We start from the raw sequence: 25,225 nt of genomic DNA, 5'->3' as shown, positions 1-25,225 counted from the left end.
GAAGCTCTCTTCCCCATATGTGAATGTTGTACGTATGTTATTTTTTTACTTCTTTTCTATATCTAGAGGTTAGTACTTATTATTGAGGAATTGATCCAAGCAAGTTCAGTTTTCTTGAATCCTCGCTCCAGCAGTACTGTGTCCATTCTATTAAAGCAGTACCTCAATTTCAACCTTTTTGATGCTAAGCTATTTGTGATGCTTCCCCCTCATACCTCCATGACCCATGCACTTCTTTTAACTTTACATGTCCCTTGCTTCTCCAGCTTTTTGCTGTCCGCTCAACTTTTCTCCATTCGCTGCCCACCTTTACTACCCACTGCTTAGAAGTGTAGACTTACTCCATTCTGATTTTCCATTGCTCCCCTGCGTCTCCACTGTTCTATTATTTTTCAATGCTGTTTTTTGGGGGGTGAGGGGGTTGTAGGTCTGGCGATTTGCTTCTGGGCTGCTCATTTTTCCATAAATCGATTTTGAGCAAATTTACCATTCCAACATTGGTGTTCTTCACTTGGAACAGTAAACTGAAAGTAAAAATAATGGCTGCAGCAGCATCATCACACAGACATGTGTGCTTGCATTATGATGCCTGCCCACTGTTTTTTAGTGTTTGCTAATGCTGTTCAATACTGGGGAAAAAATGGTAGCCCAGGCATCATAATGTATACGGTAGCAAGTGTGCTAATACATGCATGCATATACTCACAGAGATAATTCATTTGCCTTTTTCTCTATTTTTGTTGATGCTGCTCAGCATCGATACGTTTTTTTCCTTCGTTGTGCTAATGCTGTTGACAACTAGCATTTTCAAGGCTAAAAGCTCTGCTAAAACCTTCCTAAGACTAGACAAAGCTCGAGACCCAGTCTAGTTGAATTTACTTTACTGGATTTACTTTAATGCATTTACTTAGCTGACAAGGTGACATTTTATTTTCTGATTCATGGCTTTTTGCTGTTTGGATGTCTTAACCTCTCATTAAGAAACATTGATATTAACTAATTCACCTTGCACTTTTCATTTGTGTACCTTAACTTTAACATTCTTGATTTTTTGGCTAGCTTGGTGGACACAGTAAAGACTAACATGCATTTAGGCTTTTCTAAAGATGCAATGAAAATACTAGCCATTCATTTAAATATATCTGTTCTGCAAAATCTTTGCTTTCCATAGTTTCCTATTTACAGCACATACTTCATCTTCTGACTACTTTTCAGAACACTGTTCTTGGAGGTACAACTTAACTCAACTAATGCAGTCTGTTCCACTGCAGCTCCTTCACTAAGGTGGAGGAGGGGAAACATCCTTTACCACGAAACTTTTACAACGCCATACCATTACCACGCAGGTTTTACAACGCAAGTCGTTACAACGACTTGCGCTGGAGGGCGCTGTATGGGAGGGAATAGTTTAATTTACTATCCAACTCCTTCCCTACTATCCACGGGGACTGGAGTTGGAATAGTAAATTAAACTATTCACTATCCAGCGCCCCCCAACGCAAGTCGTTGTAACGACTTGCGTTGTAAAACCTGCGTGGTAACGTTACGCGTTGTAAAAGCACACGTTGTACCGTCATACATCCTGGAGGAGTGTCGCCCCACTGCTTCAACTGCAAGCTCAATACAAAAAATAAAATGATAAAAACGCTCCGTTATTATTATGACTTTTTTTATTGAGCTTGGAGTGGAAGCCTGACTAGGTTAGGGTGTGGCGGGACAGAGTGCCCTGACATCGAGAAGGAAGAGTGTTGGCTGCATCTTATGTGCGCATGATGGTTTGCCCGACCGTCTCGGTATGTCCAAACCTTCATGCGCACTTTGCATGTTCTCCACAGGCTGTAAAATACAGCCTGGATGAAGGATATGCACAGCCTCCCAGTCCCTCTCTGAGCACTGAGCCATGGCGCTCAGACCAATCACAAAGCTACTGTAAGACAACAATGTGTTTGGCTTGGGGATTCTGGGAGACTGTGTGCTTCCTGTTGTGTGAAGAGGACGGAGGTAAATGCTTATTTTTTTCATTTTCCCCCTCCGATCGCCCAACCTTCCCCGTTTGGTAGCAGCTGCTCCTCAGATGTACCTCACTGCCAGCTTCCATATTGTTACAATCTGAGATTTTTCTTAATTGCGGAACTTTCTTTCCAGGACAGCTGTGGACGACTGACACAAAAATCGCCCAACTATTATCAAGCATGTTCCCTAATAAAAAGCCAGCTTAAGTCGCTGTGCCACAGTTTCTTCTCCCTTGCGTTTAAAACAGATAGTACACTCATGGAGCCTTGTAGAACCATTCCCACAACACATTTTGTATATTTTCAATAGTTTACGTTGTCAAATGATTTATTAAAATGTGTTTAACTGCTTTGTGTTGTTTCACGTCTATTATTGTTTCAATAGTGTGCATTTTTCGTACACGGTAGTATGAACTATTTTACTTTCTAATTATGAAATATTTTAATATGTATTTTCTGCTTAGTTTAAAAAAAAAAAATTCCCACACAAAAAAAATCATATTAACTGCATTCTACCCATTATGATTTCAGCCGCTGACTGCAGACCTCCATTACTACTACATAGTCGAGCTGTCCTTCTATTGGTCCTTAATGTTTTCTCAGTTCACTGACATCAAGAGAAAGGTAAGAATGGTCTGTGTTTAGGCATTATATCCATGTCTGTGTTACTTGTACACATACTACATATGGTTCATGACTGTATATACCATTCAATTGCAAAACTGGGGACATGTGTGCCATTGTAAGTTTGCAAAATACATTCTGTTCATTTTCTTCATAAAACTACTTTACTTGAGTCTCATTCTGAAATTCCCCCAAAACGATCTTTATTAGGATGGACCCTAAGAGAAAAGATTGCGGCCAGCTATGCCAAGCATCGGGCCCTCCAATATGAATATGGGGGAAAGGTAGGATGTGTACTCGCTCATCAAATTGCTGATAGAAAATCCAGGGGTGTAATTCATTCCATTAAAGGTATCAATGGTGCAGTGAATACTTACCCCTAGGGTATTGCGGACCAATTTTTGGTCTTTTACCAAGAACTTTACAGTCAGCCTCAAGGGTTTAATGCTTCAGGATTTGCACAATATGCTCTGTTTTATTGGCTTGTATGATATTGTCTTCTATACAATTAAGGTAAGTTCAAAACCACTGTAGTAATACAATTCTTAAGAAAAACATGCCATATATCAGTCACAAATACATATCATATATAAGTACAAAGTAAACAGTAGTGATTTCAACATCATGTTTCCCTGTGTTTCTCTCCAGTGTAGTGTTAGTTATCCTCCAGGTTTATACTAATGCATAATAATTCCCTGCTGCAGCGGGGTGCATTGTATGGAGTATCTACGTCCTCTGTCAGCCTTGATTGTTCCGTATTTACATGCTCTGAACAATGGTTGTATAACTGCCTTACAATAACGAAATAAGACATTTTAATAAAGAAAACAAAAAAAAACTCAGTGCATCTAAAATACAATTTAGACACTCCACTAAAATTTATGTAAATCCACCAGGGGTCCTCTGTCAATCGGTATGTCTGAAACTGCTCGACTGTCGGGCCCGGGGCCCCAATGGGGGAGAAGAGAGGGGAAAACAATGAGTACCCACAGAATGCTGGGGCAAGGACCAGCACCAAATACACCGAAGAAAATGACGGTGTCATCCAGGTGTTGTGGTGCTTGGGGGCTAAGCTTACCCTCCTCTCAGGATCTCAGAGTGTCACAAGGGTTCTGCAATAACTGTTATGTATTTAGTGGGTCGGTGCCTCTTCTATTCCCTCAGACTCCGATGAGCTCCACTGTGAGCCTCGGTTAGGTGTATCACAAGTGTCCCAAGCCCTCAGTATGTCAGCCCATGGTTCCACCAGAGGTTTGCCCCGTTTCGTGATCTTATCCTCCCGGATTAGTGCTTTTTCCTCTGCCCTGGCCGAACAGGAAACATCAGTTTCCCAGTCTTCTCTTAAAGGGTCCGTCTGTGCTTTCCATCTGAGCGCTATTCTACTTTTAGCCAGGAGGAAAGCCTAGTCTACTAACCTATGACCCATTCTTTTGGATTTGGGTCTCGGGAAAAGCCCCAGAAAGCACACCTCCGGTGAGCATGTCAGTTTGCGAGATAAAACCTCATTTACCGTATCCACGATTTTGGTCCAGTAGTTTTGAAACCCCAGACACGCCGGTATCATGTAATCAAAGTCAACCTCTATTTGCTAGCATCTGGCGCAGGCCTGGTCTTCTCTACCATATACTACATTCAGCCTATGAGGGGTGAGGTAAGTTCAATGGAGCACGTTAAATTGTATGAGTTTAAAGGCAGCGTCCCTGGACACTTTTTTCGGCTTCCTAGGACCTTCTTCCACTCCCTCTCATTCAGCTGCTTAGTCAGTGTGCCCTCCCATCTCTCTTGTAGTCTAGGCAAAGGTCAATGGGTCATTACAGTTATGGCCCGGTACAACCATTTTACCAGGTGTCCCGCCGAGCACAAAGTCACCATCGCCTGGAAGGCCGTATGAGTGGGGGGTTTGTTTGTTTCAACTCCCCACAGCGCCGTCAAAGCCCCCGTATCTTATGATAATTTAGAAACTGCCCAAAATAGCATACTTCAGCAAGATATTATAATTAGTGATATTGAGGTGGCTCTTTTAGCTCTGCCATCCGGAAAGTAGGCAGGACAAGACATCCTACCACTGGAATTTTATAAAACATTTAAAGATATTATTATCTTGGTGTTTTGGGACTCGTTTGGCATGTCAATGCTGGTGGTGAAGTGTCAGCTATGTGGAATAGTACAACTTCCTAAAGAATGGTAAGCCATCAGATGAACGGGTATCTTACCGCCCTATATCTCTCATTAATGTTGATGCTAAAGTGTTTGCAAAGATTCTTGCTATCTGACTTACTCCTCTTATGTCAGACTTGGTCTCGCAGCAACATCTTAGATGCTGAAATAGCCTTTGACTGCATTGTATGGGATGACTCTGGGCAACAATGGCTGCTTTGGGTGTAGGGGACCAATTCCGCAAGTGGGTAGAGTCGCTATATAGGAACCCTAGCATGCAGTTAGTCTGTGCCTGGATATTCTCAAACTCATTTTAGGTCTACTGCAGCACTTGACAGGAGTGTCCTCTATCGTCTCTTTTAAATGCTCTTTATATCGAGCCTTTCCTGCACTCTCTGTTTAAGAATGAGCAAATTCAGCCTATGACTGCAGAAGGTCTTGAACTCAGAATTACAGCATACGTGAATGACGTTGCCCTTTTTGCACCTACTCCCATCAGTTGCACTGGCAAACATTACTAAGGAATCAAATCGATTTGGATTATTCAGCTATAACTTAATATATTGAAGACTCAAGTCCTCCTAAACTTTAAACCAGAAGCCCTGATCCCTGAAGACTGCTTATCTGCAACATACATGGGGGTCCAATTAAGGCTGCTGGTTAGGAAATTTGTCTAATTGAACTAAGAACACCTGCTGCTAATCAGATACTAGTAAACTACGACTGTGGAAGACGGTCCAAATAAGCAATATTGGTCAATGCAACATCATCAAAATGAATGTTCTGCTTATATTTTTATATCTATTCCATGCAATTGCCCTCTGGGGTCCCAATCATTTTTTTAAACGCTTAGAAGGTACCATAATTTGCTTCATTTGTGGATATTGTCGGGCTATACGTGTGTAAGACTTTTAAAGTTTCCTTATGGGCAGGGGGGTCTACAGCTTACCGATTTTAAGCTTTATTTCTGGGTGGCATTTGCGGGTCACCTGTGTAATCTGTAATGCAAAGTGACCTATACCCTTCAGGTTTTGGTTGTCCATTAGCGTTATGGCCAGACTACAGGCTATTCTTATATAGATGCAGAGATCTCAATTATTTTAAACATTTCTGAGTTTAAGTGTCTTACGAACATTATCAGTATATGGCAGGAAATATCTATTAAATACTTTCTCCTGTTGATTCATTCACACACACCTTTGTGGGATAACCTTGCATTCCGAGCTATATTCCACGATGTAGTGGGTAAAGCTTGGTGACGCTATGGGGTGGAGATTGTGGGCCAACTCTATGACCTTAATGGATTTTGTACATTTGCTGGGCTCCAGGTCTCTTACAATCTCCCTCACCATTTCTTTTTTACACTCCTACAGATAAGGGAATTTTTTATGTCTGAATATGTTATATCTGAATTGGGCGGCTATGACCTACTTTCTTGTTTGCATAAGGTGCCTTGGAATTCGTTAATTAGAACCTATACATCAAGGGTTCTGCCAATATAGGGTCGATGACAGCCGCTCCCTGGAAGCCAAATGGAGTCAGGTGCTTCCTGATGAAATTCTTTCCTCAGAAGTTTGAAGTGCTTTAGAGACTATTGAGGGCTTGGTTCATTCTAGTAATCTAATGCTGCAACAGTTTAAGACAATCAACATGCTGTAGTATACATAGCCAAGTGGGGTGAGTATCCTGGGAGTGAGAAGCAGCCGAAGTGTCCCAAGTGGTAGCACTATGCAGCAGATATCTTACACATGTTTTCTACCTGTCCTAATTTGCAAGACTCTTGTCTTGGATATGATACAAAACTTTCCTTTGAGGAGATTATACTGGGCTATAAAATGGAATTTGAAATCGGCTTGAGACAGATGTTGTGAGTAGCAATTGTCTCGGCCAGTCTCTGCATCACTAGAGCATGGGTTGCCCAGAATTCCTTCTAGGACAGTTTGATGGTGGACTGTTATTTGACAAACATATGAGTCGGAGAAGGCCCTGGTTAAAGCAAGGGGCGCCTGCACTATTACATTTACATTACATTTCAAAAACTTTATTTCGATTTCATAAAGAAACCATAAAAGTATACATAACAAATTTAAAAAAAAACAATAAAATTAATCAGACATTGTACATGTTTACATACTTTTTCTTAAAACCAAATGCCATCAATATCTATTTCGAATCACCAGAGCTGATCTGATAAAATTTAAGACGGCATTACAAATATGTGCAGTTGACAGGGATAACAAATAATCATACGCTTCTTTATAATAACGTGTTTGAAATGATGCCAATAAAGGTTTAAGGAAAGTGTTTCTTGGTACTTTATACAAGGTACAGAAAAACAAAAGGTGGAGAGTATTCTGTGAAACCCTATTGTTACAGGGGCAGCGGGGTAACTTTTCCCACCAGCCCCCCTGCTTTGGGAAAGCGAACAAAAAATGTAGGGTACCAAGGCGAAATCTTGTTAGATAGAAACGCCATTGCGTGTTCATAATATATGACAAATAAAACTGGCAAACTGGCTTTCCCCGTGCGCTCAGTGCATGGTCATTTGTCCTAAAAGAACCCAAACTAGTTTTAAAAGCGTTTTTAATAATCTCCTTGGCATCCCTACCAAGTAGTTCCGGGTTTGTAAACATTTTACCTAGGCCAATGTTAAAAAAAGTCTCTCTAACGTATCTTAGCCACGGGATTTGGGTATAATAATCAAGTTTAAGACAATCTTGGATGATATCTTTTGTTAGTTTCAGGTCTTCAGATTGCCAAACCTTTGCCCATAATATTAGAGGGGCAACGTGAATGATGTCACTTATAAACTCGATACCAACTTCTCCATGGCAGAAAATATTAGATGTACCCATTGGGACAGATAACAAACGCTTAACAAACTTATTTTCCACAATTTGTATTTTTTCACATTTATCCGAACCCCACACCCCTGAACCATAGGTCAAAACGGAAACACACTTGGCCTTATATAATGATATAATTTCTGCTACACGCCGCTGGCCTAATTTACTAGAAAAGCGGAAAAGAGCTTCGGTTAATTGTGCAACCTTCTGAACCCGTGCTGTCAGCAATGGTTCCCAACTCAGTTTTTTATTAAAGAGGTTACCCAAATAACAGAAGTTATCCACTTTCTCAATGGTAGCATTCTTTACCGTATATTTCCGTATTTTAACATTTTTTGGACCGCAAGTCATGGCAAAAGATTTAGTAAAATTAACACCTAATTCTAAATTGCCCATGAAAGTATCAAAAGCATTCAGAGAAATCTGCATGCTGTTAGGGGTAAGTGCCATTAAAACAGTGTCATCAGCATAAGACAACATTGGGATTCTTTTTCCGTTTATCTTTGGAAAATCAGCAGATGTTTCTAACAAAAAACCCTCCAAGCCATTTGTGTAAACCAAGAATAAGAAAGGTGCTAAAATACATCCTTGTCGGACGCCTTCAGTAGATAAAATTGGTTGTGATTTTTCTCCACCACGGCCATATCTGACCCTGACCGTTGTAGCAGTGTGTAGCCTGCGGAGCAGGGTAACCAGTGGTTCTTCAAAACCCATGGAGTCCATCATACGCCATAATTTTTCCCTGCACACTGTATCAAAGGCGCTGGACAAGTCCATGAATGCCAAGTGTATAGAACCATTCTTGGCACCCATGTACTTGCCCATAATCAAAGCAAGGTTCAAACACTGCTCGGTGGTTCCTTTCCCTTTCCTAAAACCATATTGCGATTCTACAATTACCCCTGATGACTCAGCCCATGTTTCCAACCGTGCCAATATCACCCGACCCATCAACTTACATGTTGAGTCTATTAGCGATATTGGCCTATAGCATCTTGGATCATACTTGTCGCCTTTTTTAAAAATTGGGACCAAAACGGCCTCTTTCCATGAGGTCGGAATGGGGCCAGTTATTATTGCCTTAAATACATTCATCAGTAGAGGAGACCAAAACTCTTGATTAGATTTAAAAAGATCTAGAGGTACTGAATCAGGGCCTGGGGCCTTTGAAGCTGCCCCCAAAGTCAAAGTTAACTTTAGTTCGGCAAGCGTTATCGATTCGCTGAACTTCTTAGCTGAGTCCATATTAACATAACGGGAATCATCCTCCTCCAGGGCAGCAGTATATAATTTCTCTTTGGGATTGAAAATTTTGTTATAATGAGTTACCCAAGTTCCCTCTGATAGGTGAACTCGGATAGTATTTTCCTCCCCAGATTTTAAAAAGGGCCTATTTATAACTTCCCAAAAGAGTCTGTTATCCCTTAAGTCAGATGCCTTATCTAAATCTTCCCATGCTTTAGTTTTCAATTCATTTTTCCTTTTTTTAATTGCCTGCCTATATTGTTTCCTTGCTAGTATTACCATGTTTCCATCTCTGGGTTTTTTACGCAGTGCTTTAGCTAAGGTAGTTTGAGCTGCAGAACATTCTGCGTTAAACCATTTGGGCCCATGATCTTGATTCTTCCCCCCTACCTTTACTAGTAAATGTGTAGCTACATTTTCCATTAGCTTCTCGAAGCTCCTAATTATATGAACTGGGTCGGGATCAGATGATAGACATATGTCTATCTGAGCCACATTTTCTTTAAAGATATCCTTTTCCAGTTCCCCCACGGCTACTTTATTCCATTTTACAGTAATACCCTGATTCTTATTATATGCTACTGGATATTCCTGAAACCTTTTTGAGTCAGCAGCAATAGTCAAACTCAGGGTTAGGGGGTTATGATCGCTAGCCGGGTTTACCTCAATTTTAAAATCATTTAGATAACTAAAAAATCCCATGGATACTATAGCAAAATCAATTGTGCTAGTTCTGCCCCTTATGCCCTGAAAAGTGGGTATGTTCATATTCATATTCATGTTACCCATAAAATTCTTCGCATCAAGAATAGATAAATTATTGTTTACTAAAATACTATTTAGGGCCTCGCCTTGTTTTGTATGAGAAAAATGGGCCATAGGGTGGTCATTTAAGTCCATCATCCCACAGGCTCTGGACCCGCTAAATTTACACAGCTCGCAGTTAAAATCACCTAACAACATAATAAGGAGAGGGAAAGCTTTATTTCTTACTTTAGCAATCTCTTCATACAAATTATCAATAATTTCCGTTTTATTTGGGTCAAATATATTGTAATACCAATTAATAAGAAGAACAGGTTCTGTAATAAGGTTCTTAATAATAAATAATTGGTACCAAGGTCTTTCCACCACAAGATTTACGGTTATTAAATTATGTTTTACAGGGATTGCTGTCATAAGTCCACCCTTAGCTCGCCCTGAGTTTGATGGTATTGCTGGGGTATTAAAAGCCTGGAAACCATCCAAACTCAAATCCACTATACTCCAGGTCTCCTGAAAACAAACTAAATCAAAGGACTCCACAAAATCTACCCATACCGGATCTTCCCCCCTATGGGCAAAACCCGCTATATTCCAAGAGAGTACACGAAAATTACTAACCCTCTCACAGGTATTAGAAACCTTTTCACAATTACCCTCTTTTCCCACTAGCAATCTATCTGGGAAGGGATCTTGGGCACATTGGCCTGCCTTAGTTTCTATAATATTAGTTCCCGGATCGGCGACCTCATATGCCTCGTTTATGTAGATGTCCTTGTCATCACTACTCTTTTCCATCATCACTACTCTTTTCCAACTGCACTATTAAAAGATTACATCAGATCTGGGCACAAATTAACTGGGATCTTTACAGCAGTGCTCATGTATGAAAATTAGGCGGCTATGGATTGGCTCAGAAAATGTTGGAGTCTGTTAAATAATCATGTATAATGTGATAGTTAGGTGTTCCAGCTTTTCTTATCTTAAGTTCTTTTGAACTGTTCCATTTGTAGTCTAATCTGCCATAGTTGTTTTCGGATTCAGGTATACTATCCCTACTATGTTTTTCCACTTACTTTCTACTCCTATGTTTGTAGTACAAAATGCATGCTCAAAGTTTGTGCCATTTTGGGGCCTTTAGATGCCGATGTCTGCTTTTGAACAACTGACTTAAGAAAATCAAAACATTTAATAAAAAAAAGAAGAAAAATATTTTCCCGTAAAATGACATGCCTCATTGCCCAACATTTCACCTCTCACATTTCCCCCTCTGGTACACTTTCAGGTGGGATCAGATTTAGAAATTGTGAGCCACATTCTCCTCTTGCAATAAGACACCTATTTTAAATTGGGAAATGCAACTGATCTCCATTAGTTAAATATCAATCATTGCATCACACATCAGAGCCTGGGTTCCAAATTCTTCTGATTTAGGATTTACCAGGGTCATAATGTAAATTAGAATGGCAGTGGGGATAATGTTATGCAGATATCTAGTTCCACCAGGTGACAATACAGGGGTACCGAGGCATAGTATGAGAGTGTCAGTTCACTTCCATTGGCTTTCAAATCGCAACAACCATCCCTTTCTCCTTTCAGAATCCCTGGGTTTTCTATGCTCCTGTGCAATCACAGCATTACACTAGAGAATTTCAGGATTCCTCTGGTCCTGATGACATGCATAGTAGGCAGGTTGGGAATTCCCGGGCATTTACCATGCTTAGTGGGACATGTACTTTAAAGAGAGGGCTACCAAGGGTCCCTTTGGCCGTGTGCAGCGGGGTGCTGGCAGCATGGCCTGGCCCTTTTATTCCCAATTTCATTTACATTTTCAGGACACAGGGACGGAAACCCTAAGTCCTGTAAAGGCAGCCACACATTTTTCTCTGGTTTGTGGCTAGACAATCAAATCATTTGTATAGCGGGAGGCCAATCAGAGGTCCCTATTTATTTAATTTACTGTACAATAGGACTCATTCTGGAGTTCTGTGGGGCCTACCGTCCAGATCTATTTAACTTTTTAACCCCTCCATACAAACATTTCTGGAAATCAGCTGAACAGTTTTACACCTACTTGCTAAATATTTATATTTTTTGAGTAAAGTTCTAACTGGTTGCCAAATGTTGGTAGGGAATGCCCAGACGTGGGTACCTTGCTCACTTTGCCACTGACTCTGAACTGGGGTGGTGAAGTGAGCTAAAGAATGATGATGGATTCAACCTAGATCTATGACTGGGGGTGAGTGTCTGAAAAGTTTCAGCACTCCGTCCATCATCTCCTGGTGTTTGCCATAATTGGTGCAATTACATTCAGCGGTTTTTCTGTGTATTGTAGAGCAAAATATCCTATGAGAATTAGTATGGGAAATCAATGTTTTGGGATCTACACCTCTTTTTGCCGTCTTCTGATTGCTGTGGAACTTTCCAGAAAGGAGCTGAGGTAGATGAACTTTTTTGGGAAAGTTTTGTTTAGATTTGGGAGACAGTGCCAAAGTTATAAGCAAAATAAATACAACTGTGACTGCCACTGTGATATATATATACACACACACCATTGCCATTCAATTCACATTTCATAAAATCACCCTGATATGCTCAAAATTGGACACAACAAATGTATCTAGCTCACTCAAGCTGCTCCTTACATATGGAGTGGAAAAAGGCTAAAAGTGGGCTGGGGAAATTATTGTGTTCTTGTCTGTAGGGGAACCTAGCCTGGCAGTTTCGGCTGGCCTGTTCATACAGCAGTAGAAACCGGACTTGTTTGCAGATGTTTACATTGTGTCTAGACCGGCGTAGTAGGTAAAATATTATCATTTGGAATGTGGCCTGAATGATTGCCAGTGGCTAAAATTATTTCAAGCAATCCTTCTATCACTTTGTTTGTTGCACGAGTTTAAAAGGCAGGAGTTTCACAAGTTTAAGATTATTAAAGCCCTAATGGCATAAATGTTTGTTAAGTTTCAATTATTTGAATATATACAGTCTAGAGCGTACTTGTGGCACATGAACATATCCGTAGATTTTTCAAATTTTGAAACACAAGACACCGGTGGGGTGAGCTTTTTTAATAAATACAGTGAAAGATGAAGTGCTTAAAATTTCAAGAAATTAGAACTTCAAATCATATATATGTGAATTGATGAGGGAATAAAATGTCTGTAATTTACTTTCAATACTAACATGTGCGTCACTTAACCGCCATGTCGAGTGGAGACCCCACGGAGTGACTGAGCGACCCGTGGCATACTTTGGAGAAGTCGTTGACCCTGGGATATTCGGTACTCAGATTGAGCGACCTGTGAGAGTTCTCCTTGCAGGCGTTATACCGCCACTTAGAAGAAATCCTCCTTCCTGTGAGACTTCACGTAAGGTTCTGCTTGATTGGATCCATATTAGTTCTTTAATCACCCTGTCCTGAGGAGGCCAGATTTGTCGGAAGGCCGAAACACGACTGCGTCAACACTTTCCATAAAGAGGAGTCTGATTTAACGTTGAAATTTTATTGGAATTACATCCATTGACACATTCTTTATATTTAGGTTCTATACATTCCTTTTTTTAACCGACTGTGTCTGACTACCTCGGAGTGTACCTCCTAGAATACATAGGAGGACACTAAGCTTTTGCTTTAATAACTTTCTCTGGGTGAAGAAGGAATTGTTTGTGATTATGTGCTTTTTGTACAAATATGGTGTATTTTGTCTTTCTTTGTTGTATATATCTGTGTACATATGTATGTATATTTGTGCATAATGTAAATTTGACACTTATAGAGAATGATCCCCTGTGATTACGACAAATAAAATATGTAATCACGTCTGCACATAGTCGTGATGGTATCTGTATCTTGAAATAGCGGACGAGTGGACAAGTGTCACTATTATAAGAGAATTAACAGTCCCCTATTATTTAAATATTTAGATATCTATTCATCCTTTTCCACCTTTTCAGTTTGCTTGTATTAAAGCCCTAATGGCATAAACGTTTGATAAGTTTCAGTTAGTTAAATACATACAGTCTAGAGGGTACTTGTGGCACATGAACATATCTGTAGATTTTTCATATTTTGAAACACAAGACACCGGTGGGGTGAGCTTTTTTAATAAATACAGTGAATGATGAAGTGCTTAAAATTATAAGAAATTGGAACTTCAAATCATATATATGTGAATTGATGAGGGAAAAAAATCTCTGTAATTTACTTTCAATACTAACATGTGCGCCACTTAAAAATAAGCAGTTTACCCCCCATACGATTTGCAGAGGGTCCATTGGAGCCAGCAAAAAACTGAGAAGGAGCAGAAACTTTCCTATGGTGATTGCCGGTTCTCGGTCCCCGGACCTATGCCTGTTGTGGGCTGAAACGCCGAGGCTGCAGCCTGGAACCCAGAGCACCAAGACTTGCTACTGCTGCCTGGGGTGCCCAGTACCAGAGAAGAGAGGTCTGGTGCCAGAAATTGAAGCTCCTGCAGAAAACGAGTGCTAGCCCTCACAAACAGAAGCGGTGCGGTAAGGCCTGAGCCTGACCTGGAGTAAGGGATGTAGGGGGTCTAATGACTTAATCACCACTACTGGGCAGCCCAGTGGGAGGGCCCCATCATTTACTTCTCTGCCCCCCAGCTTTTGTTTTTGAGTGCAGGAGCTGCTTGGGACAGCGATGCCGGGTTCCTTGGTGAAATGGCTCTAGTGGTGGGGGCCCAGCCCCGGGGCAGATTTCCCTGTTTTGGACACTTTAGGACATACCTAGGCCCACTTAGGGAGATATGGAGGAGACCAAAGGGTGACGGATCTGAGAGGAGCTGGTGGAGGGGTCCTGAGCTTGTGTTGCTGATGGACCCTCCCTCCCCCCTCTCAATTTCCTTTCCTCCTTTAAAATTGTCTGTCCGCAGCCCACTGATGCTCCATTTGTGGAGGTGATTGCAGGACCATTGACTGCCTACTATATGGCCTGCGAATTGCAAGCTGCCACTTATTCCCCTGGGTTGGCTTGCCGCTGTCGAGGGTTAGTGCTCATCCAGCTGGTTCAAAAATTGCTTGCCACCACGGGAGAGGCAGAGAGAGACACTCTAGGGGTGAGGGGTGCGGACCTGCCAGATCGGAGACCTGGGTCTTTCTTCTTATCCTGTACTCTTGTCTTCTCCCCACCCTCTCCCAGGGCCTTCCCTGCGAGAAAGAGGCACTGAGCTGCTACCGTGAAGGTATATTCCAGTAAGACACTGCGCCCTAATGGGCTCCTGGAAGAGTGTCTTAAGCGCAGCATAGTATTACGTGGACCCCGTTTGCTTTAACATGTTCCTAGAAGCTGGCCAACAAGATATCCTCCAACCAGACCTCAGTCGGGCTGTTATAGTAGTGATACATAAGGAGGGTAAACCCAAAGAGCGTTGGGAATCTTACCGCCCAATCTCACTCCTCAATGTCGAAGTCAAGATTCTTGCCACAATATTGGCCACCAGACTTCTACAGGTCATCACGCCCCTGCTTCACAGAGATCAGTCAAGCTTTATGCCCAGTAGGTCAGCACGATATAATCTCTGGTGAGCGTACAACTGGACAAATGAAATTTAAAACCCATTCAGAGCTGCATGTCTTCCTTGCATTAAATGCAGAAAAGGTGTTTGAAATGGTGCACTGGCCCTTCCTGGAATGCATCCTAGTGAAGTATGAGTTTGGTCTCTGATACCAGCAGGAGGTTAAGTCCCTTTACCAAGCCCCTGTAGCAGCTGTTAGAGTAAATGGAACACTATCTCCCAATTTCACTATTGCCAGGGTCACGAGGCAGGGTTGTCCCCTGTTTCCTCTCCTCTTTGCTCTCACAATGAAATTCCTGGCCTGCATAGTAGGCGACCATCCTGGCGTCTGAGGCTTCTCCCTACCGGGAGTGTATAGTGCGGAGAAGAGAATTTCGCTTTATGCGGTCGACAAGGAAGTGAGGGGGCTTCTCCCAGCCACCTAGGCTTCTCTGGCAGCCTGGGAGAAAGCCATGAAATGACAGGGTTGGTACCAGAGGGGGTGGCATAGCTGGGAGACCTGGAAGATTTTGCAGAGGGAGCAATAAAATCGAGTCTACAATTGATCCGATTTAATCTTTCATCAGGTATATTATAACAGGAAGCGACTACACATCGTGGGAAAGGCACAAGACCCATATTGCTGCAGATGTAATGAAGAAGATAGTTCCTTTTTCCACACTATTTGGTGCTGCCCACTAATCCACTCCTATTGGACAGAGATTATAGGGGAACCTTGCAAAATCCTTGCAGAATTGATCCCGCCAGACGCTAAATTTATTTGGCGAAGAGATATATAGCCCGGTACTGGCGGGCAAGTGAGAGACTAACACTGTTGGAATGGAAGTGGAACATGCACATGTATATGGTAGCCGAAAAAGTCAAATATGCTTGTAGGGGTTCCCCCCAAAATGTTATAAGGTATTGAACAGATGGATAAATTACTACTTCTTAGTGTGGCTGATGGGGGAGGGGAACGGGCCATGACCTGACATGATGAGTGTTGATATACAAAGGTAATGCCAAACGTGGCTGTGGACACCAATTACCTCTGATATACGACAAATGTGTTAGCTGGCAGACGTCAAGTTTTGAGGGTGAAGGGAGAGTGTGTTGTTTGTTGAAAAATATGGATGTTGCATATTCTCTTGTTTTGTTCCAAAGTTGCGCTTTCGATATCCTAAGTGCTGTTCTCTTCTTTGTGTGCTGGATGCAACTTCCCAAAAATTAAATGCAAATATTTATTAAAAAAAGCTTGAGAGAACATTAGGTTATATTTAAAAATATCGACTACAAAAAAACTGGCACAAAATAATGTGTGGAAATATCAACATCAAAAATATTTACTTTACATACATATAATGTAAAGTAATACATTATCATTTTATAAAATGTTGTGATAAAAAATATTGATATTCTAATAGTAATGATATATTCGTTTGTAAATTACATTAAATTACAAAATCTAAGTTAATGTATTAATAAAAATAACACATTTAAAAAAATGTATGCAACACTCAAGGATATGTCACTGCTCCGTTATTTCCCAAACAAAAGGGAGATCGGCACTCATGGGGATAAATGCTTTGGTTTAATGAAAAGATGTGCAAACAAACGCGTTGCGGCTGTCGCCTTCCTCAGTCTATAACAAAATGAAACAAATTAATAAACCAATCTGATTCCTAGGCTTAAATCTCCATCTCTGGGACACAGCAAGATTGAGGCACTTCCACTTGGCTTTTTTCTATCGACCCAGGTCTATTGCTATTGTGTCTTAAAATGTAAACGATGAGTGAAAGGGATTCAATCCTTTTCCCACGTTCTGATATCACAGTTGCAAACAGATGTGCTGGACTATCGCAACTTGAACCTTTATGCTGACAATTAGGCAGATCAGATGCAATCAGACCCGATGGGAAGCATAACATCCATCTCGTGGAAGAGGGTATACTAATAATAGCTGAGCCCGGTTTATTATATGCTCCTAATTGTGAAAATAAATGCTCTTTAACCATTGCGCTAGCAGGTTTTCTGTCAACCAAGAATTCATATTTAAGAATTCATAAGCATTCTCCTGGAAACTAGCAGGTCTAAGCTCTTAGGCGAGCAGCAACCCAGAATGGTTGTGTGTTATTAGGAACTTTGATATTATTTGTTGCCAGGCCATTGACCCCCAATACATTGATGGATTTTTATCATATGTTTTCCCTGAGACCTCTACATGATCAGGTAGACCAAGGGTGGATTGTGGACCCTCGTTTCTACTTCATTCCCAGGGACATTTATTGTGGTCCGATTGCAGTTTTATGAAATTTCTTCTAATTTATTTCAATTATAAATTTTTTGATTTGAACACCACCAATATGATAAATTCCCTGAGCAAGGAAATAGAGGGGTTCGCAAGTAGTCCGTGTGGTCCAGTGGAACTTGCATGTATGGAGGATTTTAATCTTAAGTATTGTGGTTTCTATTTATTTATTTATTTATTTATTTATTGGTTTGTATAGCGCTTGAATCGACTCCGACAGGAGTATCTCTGCGCTTTTGATGCCAGTAGTAACGGAAAAGATGATATAAGTAGAGTCTAGATTTCATTTCTGAACAGGGCGGTCTTCAAGAGTTTTCGGAAAGTGAGATGTTCTTTACATTGTCTCAAAGACAGAGGGAGACTGTTCCATAGACTAGGTCCAGAGATGGAAAGAGCTTTACACCCGTGTCTTGTTTTTTTGGCACGGGGGACTACTAAGAGAAGATTATTGCTGGACCTGAGGGAGCGAGTTGGAGCATAAGGAACAAATTTCCTTGTTAGATAGGCTGGCCCTTCCCCATCAAGACATTTATGGATAATACAGCATATCTTAAATTTGGCTCTTTGCCGGATTGACAGCCAATGTAGCTGCTCAAGGAGAGGTTTGGAAGCAGTTCTCGGGGGGAGATTCAGAACAAGGCGAGCTGCCGTGTTCTGAATGACCTGGAGCTTGACCAGCACGCCTTCATTGGCAGAGAGCAGCAGGCCGTTGCAGTAATCGATTCGACTAAGAATCAATGTCTGTACAAGAGTCTTCCTAACCGAGTCAGGCAGTAATGGGAAGACCCTACGTAACAGACTGATGGTGTGGAAACAGATACCTGAAATGTAGTTGGTATGTTGTTTCATAGATAGATCATGGTCGAATCGAATCCCCAGGTTCTTTACGACCTGTTTGGGTTCGGGAACTGCTCCCAGATCTTGTGGCCACCACTCAGGAGTCCATAGCATTATAGCCTCTCCAAACAACATTACCTCCGTTTTGTTGACATTACACTGGAGGCAGTTGGAGGACATCCAGTCTGCCACTGCTTTCATGCCAGATGAAAAGGAGCTCCTAACATCAGCGGAGAGAGTCTTAAAAGGGAAGAGGAGCTGTGTATCATCTGCGTAGGATACGGGGATGAAACCATACCTACGCATCACTCTTGCCAGGGGTGCCACATAGATGTTAAAAAGGGTTGGGCTCAAACAGGAGCCCTGTGGCACCCCCTTAGAGATCTCAATTTCCGCTGAACGATACGCTCCCATGGTGACTCTCTGGGTGCGATCAGATAGGAAGCTCTTTAACCAGTCAAGGGCATTGTTCTTAATACCAGCGTTCGACAACCGATCAGTCAAGATGGTGTGAGACACGGTGTCGAACGCTGCTGACAGATCTAATAGAACCAGGATGACTGAGATGCCCTTGTCTTGGTACATCTGCAAATCATCAGTGACAGACAGGAGGGTGGACTCCGTGCTATGTTTAGGCCGAAACCCTGACTGAGAGTAGTCTAGGGCGCCAGCAAGTTCAATGTATCCAGACAATTGATAGTTTACATATTTTTCGATTAATTTTCCCAGGAAAGGTAATAAGGAGATAGGTCTGAGGTTGGTTAAATCAGACCAGGGGGTGGCAGTATTTTTCCTGATGGGTCTGACAAGGGCGCGTTTCCATTCTATGGGAACGATACCTGAACTGAGTGACAGATTCACCAGATTTGTAATCAAGGGGCAAAGTTGTTCAGCTAGGACAGGCATAATCCTGGCAGGGATGATATCTTCAGGGCTTCCACTCTTAATCTGCAGTATTAAAGAGGCAGTTTCTTGTAGAGAAATGGGAAGGAAGCTGTCCAAGGAATAAGTGTCTAGTTTTATTTCTGTATCTACCTGGGGAGATGCCAGATCAGTGGTAATTAGTTTGTTGGCACATACTATTTTGTCGTATATTTTATCAATTTTATTGGTAAAATAGCAAGAGATCTCGTCGCATAGTTGCTGAGATGCCATCTCAGAGGACTCACATGCAGCAGGTTTAACAAATGTTTGCAGGATTTGGTAGAGAACCCTGGGCGAGTTCCCTGCATCTTTTATTTGTGATGCAATGTATGTCTTACGTGCTATGCGGATAGCTTTATGATAGAGGGAGAGTGCATCCCAATACTCTTTCTTATCCTCTTGTAGGTGGGAAGTTCGCCACCTTTTTTCTAGCTTCCTGGCGCTCAGTTTGAGTGTCCTTAAATGGTCGGAAAACCAGACTTCCTGCTTGTGAGCTGGTCTTGATTTAAAGTGTTTCATGAGGGCGATTTTGTCTATGGCTTCCTTAGTTGCCCTTTCAAATTTTTTAAGGATGGTTGCAATATTTTCTTGGGGTAAGAAGAGGGGGGAATTAAAAGTTTCCTTAAAGGTGGTATCAGTGATTTTATGCCACTGTCTGCGGACCTTTGGTAGTAAGATTGTGCGTGAGGGGGTGGGGACGCAGTAGGGAGTGACAAATTGTACAACAAAATGATCTGTCCAGTTAACCTGTGTAGCAGGTGGACAAGAGATTAGCGGGACATTGGAGAATACCAGGTCAAGGGTATGACCTGCCTGATGAGTTGGCCCACTGTTCCTTTGTATTAGTCCTAGGGACGATAGGTCAGTTAGTAGGGTTTGTGCCTCACTGCAATCTGACCTATCAGTATGTACATTAAAATCACCAACTAACACAAAGTTGCTGACATCATTAATATGTGGAGCTAATAGCTCTACCAGTATGTTAGAAAAATTGTTATAGGGACCAGGCGGCCGATATACTAGGGCGCCTTTATGACTTACTTTGGGGGACGATGATATCTTAAAAACTAATAGTTCAATATCCGTGGTACATAGTTCTTCTAAGACTGAGATAGTGATTTCCTGCTTATGTACAATGGCGATTCCACCACCAGTTTTAGTGGGACGATCTAATCTAACTATTTTATAGTTGCTCGGAATTCCCAGAGTTATAGCCGGGGTACAGTGTGGTTTGAGCCACGTCTCAGTGAGGTAGCATATGTCTGGATGTTGTGATGAGATTAGGTCCCAGACCTCCGAGGAATGTTTGGAGAGTGACCTGACATTACAAAGAATATTTTTCCTTCCAAGGGAAGAACATTGAATTTTATCGGAATCAGTGCACATAGGAATCATTGGGTTGGGACATCTTAGATTGTAGGTCTCCCTCTTATGTATGGGAAATTGGGTCTGACAATGGAAGCAGGAAAAAGGTCCCTCGAGGTGGAGAAAATCGCCACTTCTACAGCCCACTAGCGAGTCGGTTTTTAAACCCAGTAGTACCTGTGCAGTATACGTTTTTCTTTTGGAGGGGAATGCTCGTGGATCAGGTATGGCGGCTACCATGGCCCTTGGCCACGTCCAGTCACGGACGGGCACAGACGGGCTGGTCTTTGGCTTGTCTTCGGCGCCGTCAAAGGCGCACCTCTGCGCGCAACCGCTGCGCGCTTCAGCCGACGAGTGGTTAAGTAGCCCTGTGAGGAGTGCTGCTAGAGCGCTAACCGCTCGGAAGTCTCGGGGTTGCTGGGCGTGTCTTGCTCTTGTCTACCCCGCCCTCCGCTCAACGGTATAGGATACCGAGTCGGACCGGGGCGGGTAGGCTGGAACACTGAGCGAAGACAAAGACTTGCCCATGGGGCCCCTTACACTTCGGGGAAGTTCGTGAGTGCACTCTGATAGAATTATATTAGAATTAGCATTCAATTTCAATATAACATGATATGTGCAAGTATAAGAGTTCTGTCACATTAAAAGCGGCGCAAGTGGTTTAAAAATTATTAACTCAATTCCAAAACACAGAATCGTCCGCTGATTGTTCAGAATGCTCTGCTCTGAAAGATCGTTACCTGGTGCCAAGCGGGGTCGGGAGACACTGCCACTGTCCGCCCTTACCAACAACCAAACCAAATCTATGGGATTGTGGATTCAAATAGGGAAGTTCTAACTTCTGCCATTCACTGTTATGGGAAGCACTCATTCTATTGCTTATTAAACATTGTTTATGTTTTGCCTTTGGTTCGTTTTCTACTACCATATTAAATCCCACGTTTAATGAAAGAGACAGTAGCAGTTTAATTCATTTTGTACTGTTTTTTTAGATATGCTAAATTGTTTTAGAAAATTCCCACAGCAATCACAATATTCTGTCAATCTACTAACATTGTATGCTGACTTCCCCGAAACACCAGTCTTAATATGTGCGGCAAAAAACAAGGAGGTCCTAATGAGACGTGATAGAGTTGACAAGGGAATTCTTCAAACTATCCTGATCTTAAATAATAAGCTGTAGTTTTGACATGTCTGAATGAGGGTGCTAGCCCAGAAGCAATTATCATTATGTGGCTCAATTCAGGAATTGCATTTGGCCCCTAAAGCAGTTCAGTGAAGTAAAACCTATAAAATGGTTTGACACACATTATTCAAAAACCCATAGAACCCTGATTGCAGCATGTAAACATGCTCCTAGGAATGCGGAATAAGTGTGCTACTGCAGGTCAGAATATAAAAGGGCGATCATGAAGAGAAAAAAATATATAAGAGAGGAGGCCTGTGAATTCCTTTTGGCAGAAAGCACAAGTAAAGATACTCAAGCCTTTTGCCAAGCGTCAATCTCCCCGTTTTCCAAGCTATGCCAGCCTCAGAGTATGAAATTGTAAATTTGCATGTCAATTGGATTGCTCAATTTATTGGGGTTTATGATGTCCCTGTATTGAATGTTGAGTCACCAGTTGATACAGAGTGCAGGGCAGTAGGGGTGGATAGTCTTTGTATGTACTTTGAAGACGTACTGGCTGCCATTAACACGTGTCCTAGAGGCAAGGAACTGGCCCCGATAAGGTTATGCAAGATTTATTTAGGGAGAGTGGTTACTTATTGGCCCCTCTCCTGACTAATGTTTTGAAAGGTTTTATGAACCCTGACCCTCCTATGACATGGCACTATGTCACTATTGTACCTATATTCAATCAGGGAGATAAAATTGATCCAATGATCTACCAACCAATATCACTGCTTGACTCAACAGCCAAGATAATGGGGAAGAATCTATTGGAACGTCTAAGAGCATGGACTCATAACAATCACATCTTGCCTGACCTATAGTTTGGGATTGGATCAAGCTTTGAGACAATTGAGCAGTGTTTGAATTTACACCTGCTAGTTAACACATATGCAGTAGCTAAATGAGAGAATGTGTTTTTTGGGATTCATAGACTTGAATTCAGCCTTTGACCATTTAAATTGTTCCAAACTTAGGGACATTATGTCCAATTTAGGGATAGAGGCAAACATTGTTAACTTTCTCAGGCAACTGTACAACACCTGCTGTCCTTTTTGGCCCTAATGGTGAGGTTACTAACCCTTTCATACTATCTAGGGGTGTCTGTAAGGGTTGCACACTTGCCCCTTTTTATTTACTTTATTCATCAATGGATTCAATAAATTTCTAACAAAATGTGGTATTGATATCCCACGCAGGACATGCTCTCCTCTATGCGGATGATGCAATGCTTCTATCCCAGGCCCCATTAGGGCTACAGAAACTCTTGGATACATTTTCCCTCTTTATGATGGAACTAAACTTAGCAATACATTAGTTGAGCACACATGTTATGTTTTATGGACGGAAAAAGTACAAATATAGGACTTATCTTGTTAACAATACCATGATTACCGCTGTTGCCACCCACCTTTCCCTACTTTGTGGTCCTATTTGTTGATGTTAGTAGATGGAGCCCGCTGGGACGCACAGGGGCGACAGTTGTTACAAAAGAAGTGTACCTTCATCTCAAACAGTAAACCATCAAATAGCTTGTTGAGGTCTATAAGTCAAAATGTCTATCAATTGCCACTTATGAAGCTATGCTTTGCGGCACTCAGGAAAATGTTGTCATTCAGAAGGCAAAATTAGTTTTCTGAGAAGAGTGCAGCAGTCCCTCAGAGCAATTCCACTTATTTGTGTCACCAAACTGTGGTAAGATTACATTTTGGATCACATCAAGCTTAACCCTCTTCTTTTGTGGCTATCTATTTGGACAAAAAAAGCAAACCTCTTTGAGTCACTTGTTTCTGTTGGACTTTCTCAGATGTGAGAATGCCATGAAGATTCCTTAGCTGGCTTACATTAGGAATCTCAGCTGCAGTTTGAATATGCCGGAATTGTTTTCTAATCTTGAAGCACAATCTTCCTTCTGCAAAATCAAATTAATCTGAGTTTGTTGATTTGACTAATTCAAATCAAAACAAACTTTATTCGATTTTAGGCACATAAAATCATAAAAGCATACAGTTAAAAACATTACATACTAATACATATTAAAAAACGTTTTCCTACACAATAGAAATATGTATAGCAAGCCAGTTTCATTTCATAATACCAATCAGATGCTTTTCATCTCATTCGTAACTGATTATACACAATCAGGGGTTACTATTTCTACATATTTTTTGCCCACTTTGCATCAGCAATTAAAAAATATTATACCACCACCAATTTCCTTGCCCTTATAACACTTTTCAAAAAACCAGCCTTAGATCCAATACAGTGAGGACTGTCCATCATAAGTAAATGATACAATGCAGGTCGACATTGCCTCCATCCCCCTTTTCTCAAAAATGGAATAATCCATCTGCGCCTCTCGTTCACGTAAAATTTACAAAATAAAATTACATGCATGGTGGATTGGACTGATATATCATCACAGGGGTACAAACATAGGTCGCCAGACCAGTCATTAATTTGACTATAAAACTTTATTCTGTATTTATAGTGGATGATGTTTATTACTTGTGTATTTATATATTTTATTTTGTGTTTGGGTCTTTTATGGTTATGTAAGTCATTGAAATAAAGAATTTAATCTGAATAATACATCTTTACACTTTTAAACATGTAGCTTATTTGTTTGACAATTACTTAAAGGAATATTTGTAATCTTAGAATATAAATTACATCACATTGTTTATAAAAATAGAGCAAATTGTTACATTAAAATAAACACATGAATAGATTTATAAACATACATAAATATCAAACATTTTAATAATAAACATGTATTCTTATAATATTAAGGCATTATACATTTTTTTAAAGACATATAACAAAAATGTATGTTTCTACAATCCATAAATCAATTTAATAAATAGTTAATACTTTAAAAAAAGCAATATTAAATGGAAAATATTCAACAAAATAAAACAAGTATATCAAAATATATATCTCAGTTTAACATGCTCAAACATGGGAAAAAAAATAAAAGTGAATACTGTTAACTAATTTAACTCCAATCCAAAAAGTATAAACAGCATCAATTAAAATATTTAGAAAGCACTTACTTTAACTCCAACCCAGCAAACATTAGGAAAATACATAATTTGGAGGAGAAGTTAATATTAATATTCTGACTCCAATCCAACAAACGCTGGAGTACATATGTGTTAGACCTGGCATCTTTGGCGTATTTTTCCTCTGTCTTTTTTTGCTTCTGACCTCCTGTTTTTGACTGTGTGCTGCATTTCTTTTTTAAGTATTCTGAGCAATTACCACTGCTGATCAGTGCTAAATTGCGAGTGATCTAGGTGGAAATTGTGATTATGCTTGGTTATTTATGATTTGCATATTTGATTTACTGGGAAGACCCTAGTAAAGTGCACTGTGTGTGCGCAGGCCCAATGCTACTTGTGGGCCTGAAGCTCTGATTGTGCCACCCATTCTCAACAACCACACACAGATTATCAAAA

General features: G+C 41.0%; 1 protein-coding gene across 1 annotated transcript in view; it reads left to right on the top strand.

The window, feature by feature from the left end:
* The window catches only part of CERS6 (ceramide synthase 6), an 853,755-nt gene that overhangs the window by 527,738 nt on the left and 300,792 nt on the right, over nucleotides 1-25,225 (top strand). Inside the window, exon 6 of the mRNA XM_078681623.1 lies at nucleotides 2,544-2,636. Coding sequence (XP_078537749.1) covers nucleotides 2,544-2,636 — 93 coding nt within the window. The remainder of the gene's footprint in view (nucleotides 1-2,543; nucleotides 2,637-25,225) is intronic.

The sequence above is a fragment of the Lissotriton helveticus genome, chromosome 3_1 (assembly GCF_964261635.1).
Source record: "Lissotriton helveticus chromosome 3_1, aLisHel1.1, whole genome shotgun sequence".
Classification (NCBI taxonomy): Eukaryota; Metazoa; Chordata; class Amphibia; order Caudata; family Salamandridae; genus Lissotriton; species Lissotriton helveticus.
Note: the sequence above shows the minus strand (reverse complement) of the source record. Positions and strands in the feature narration are given on the sequence as shown.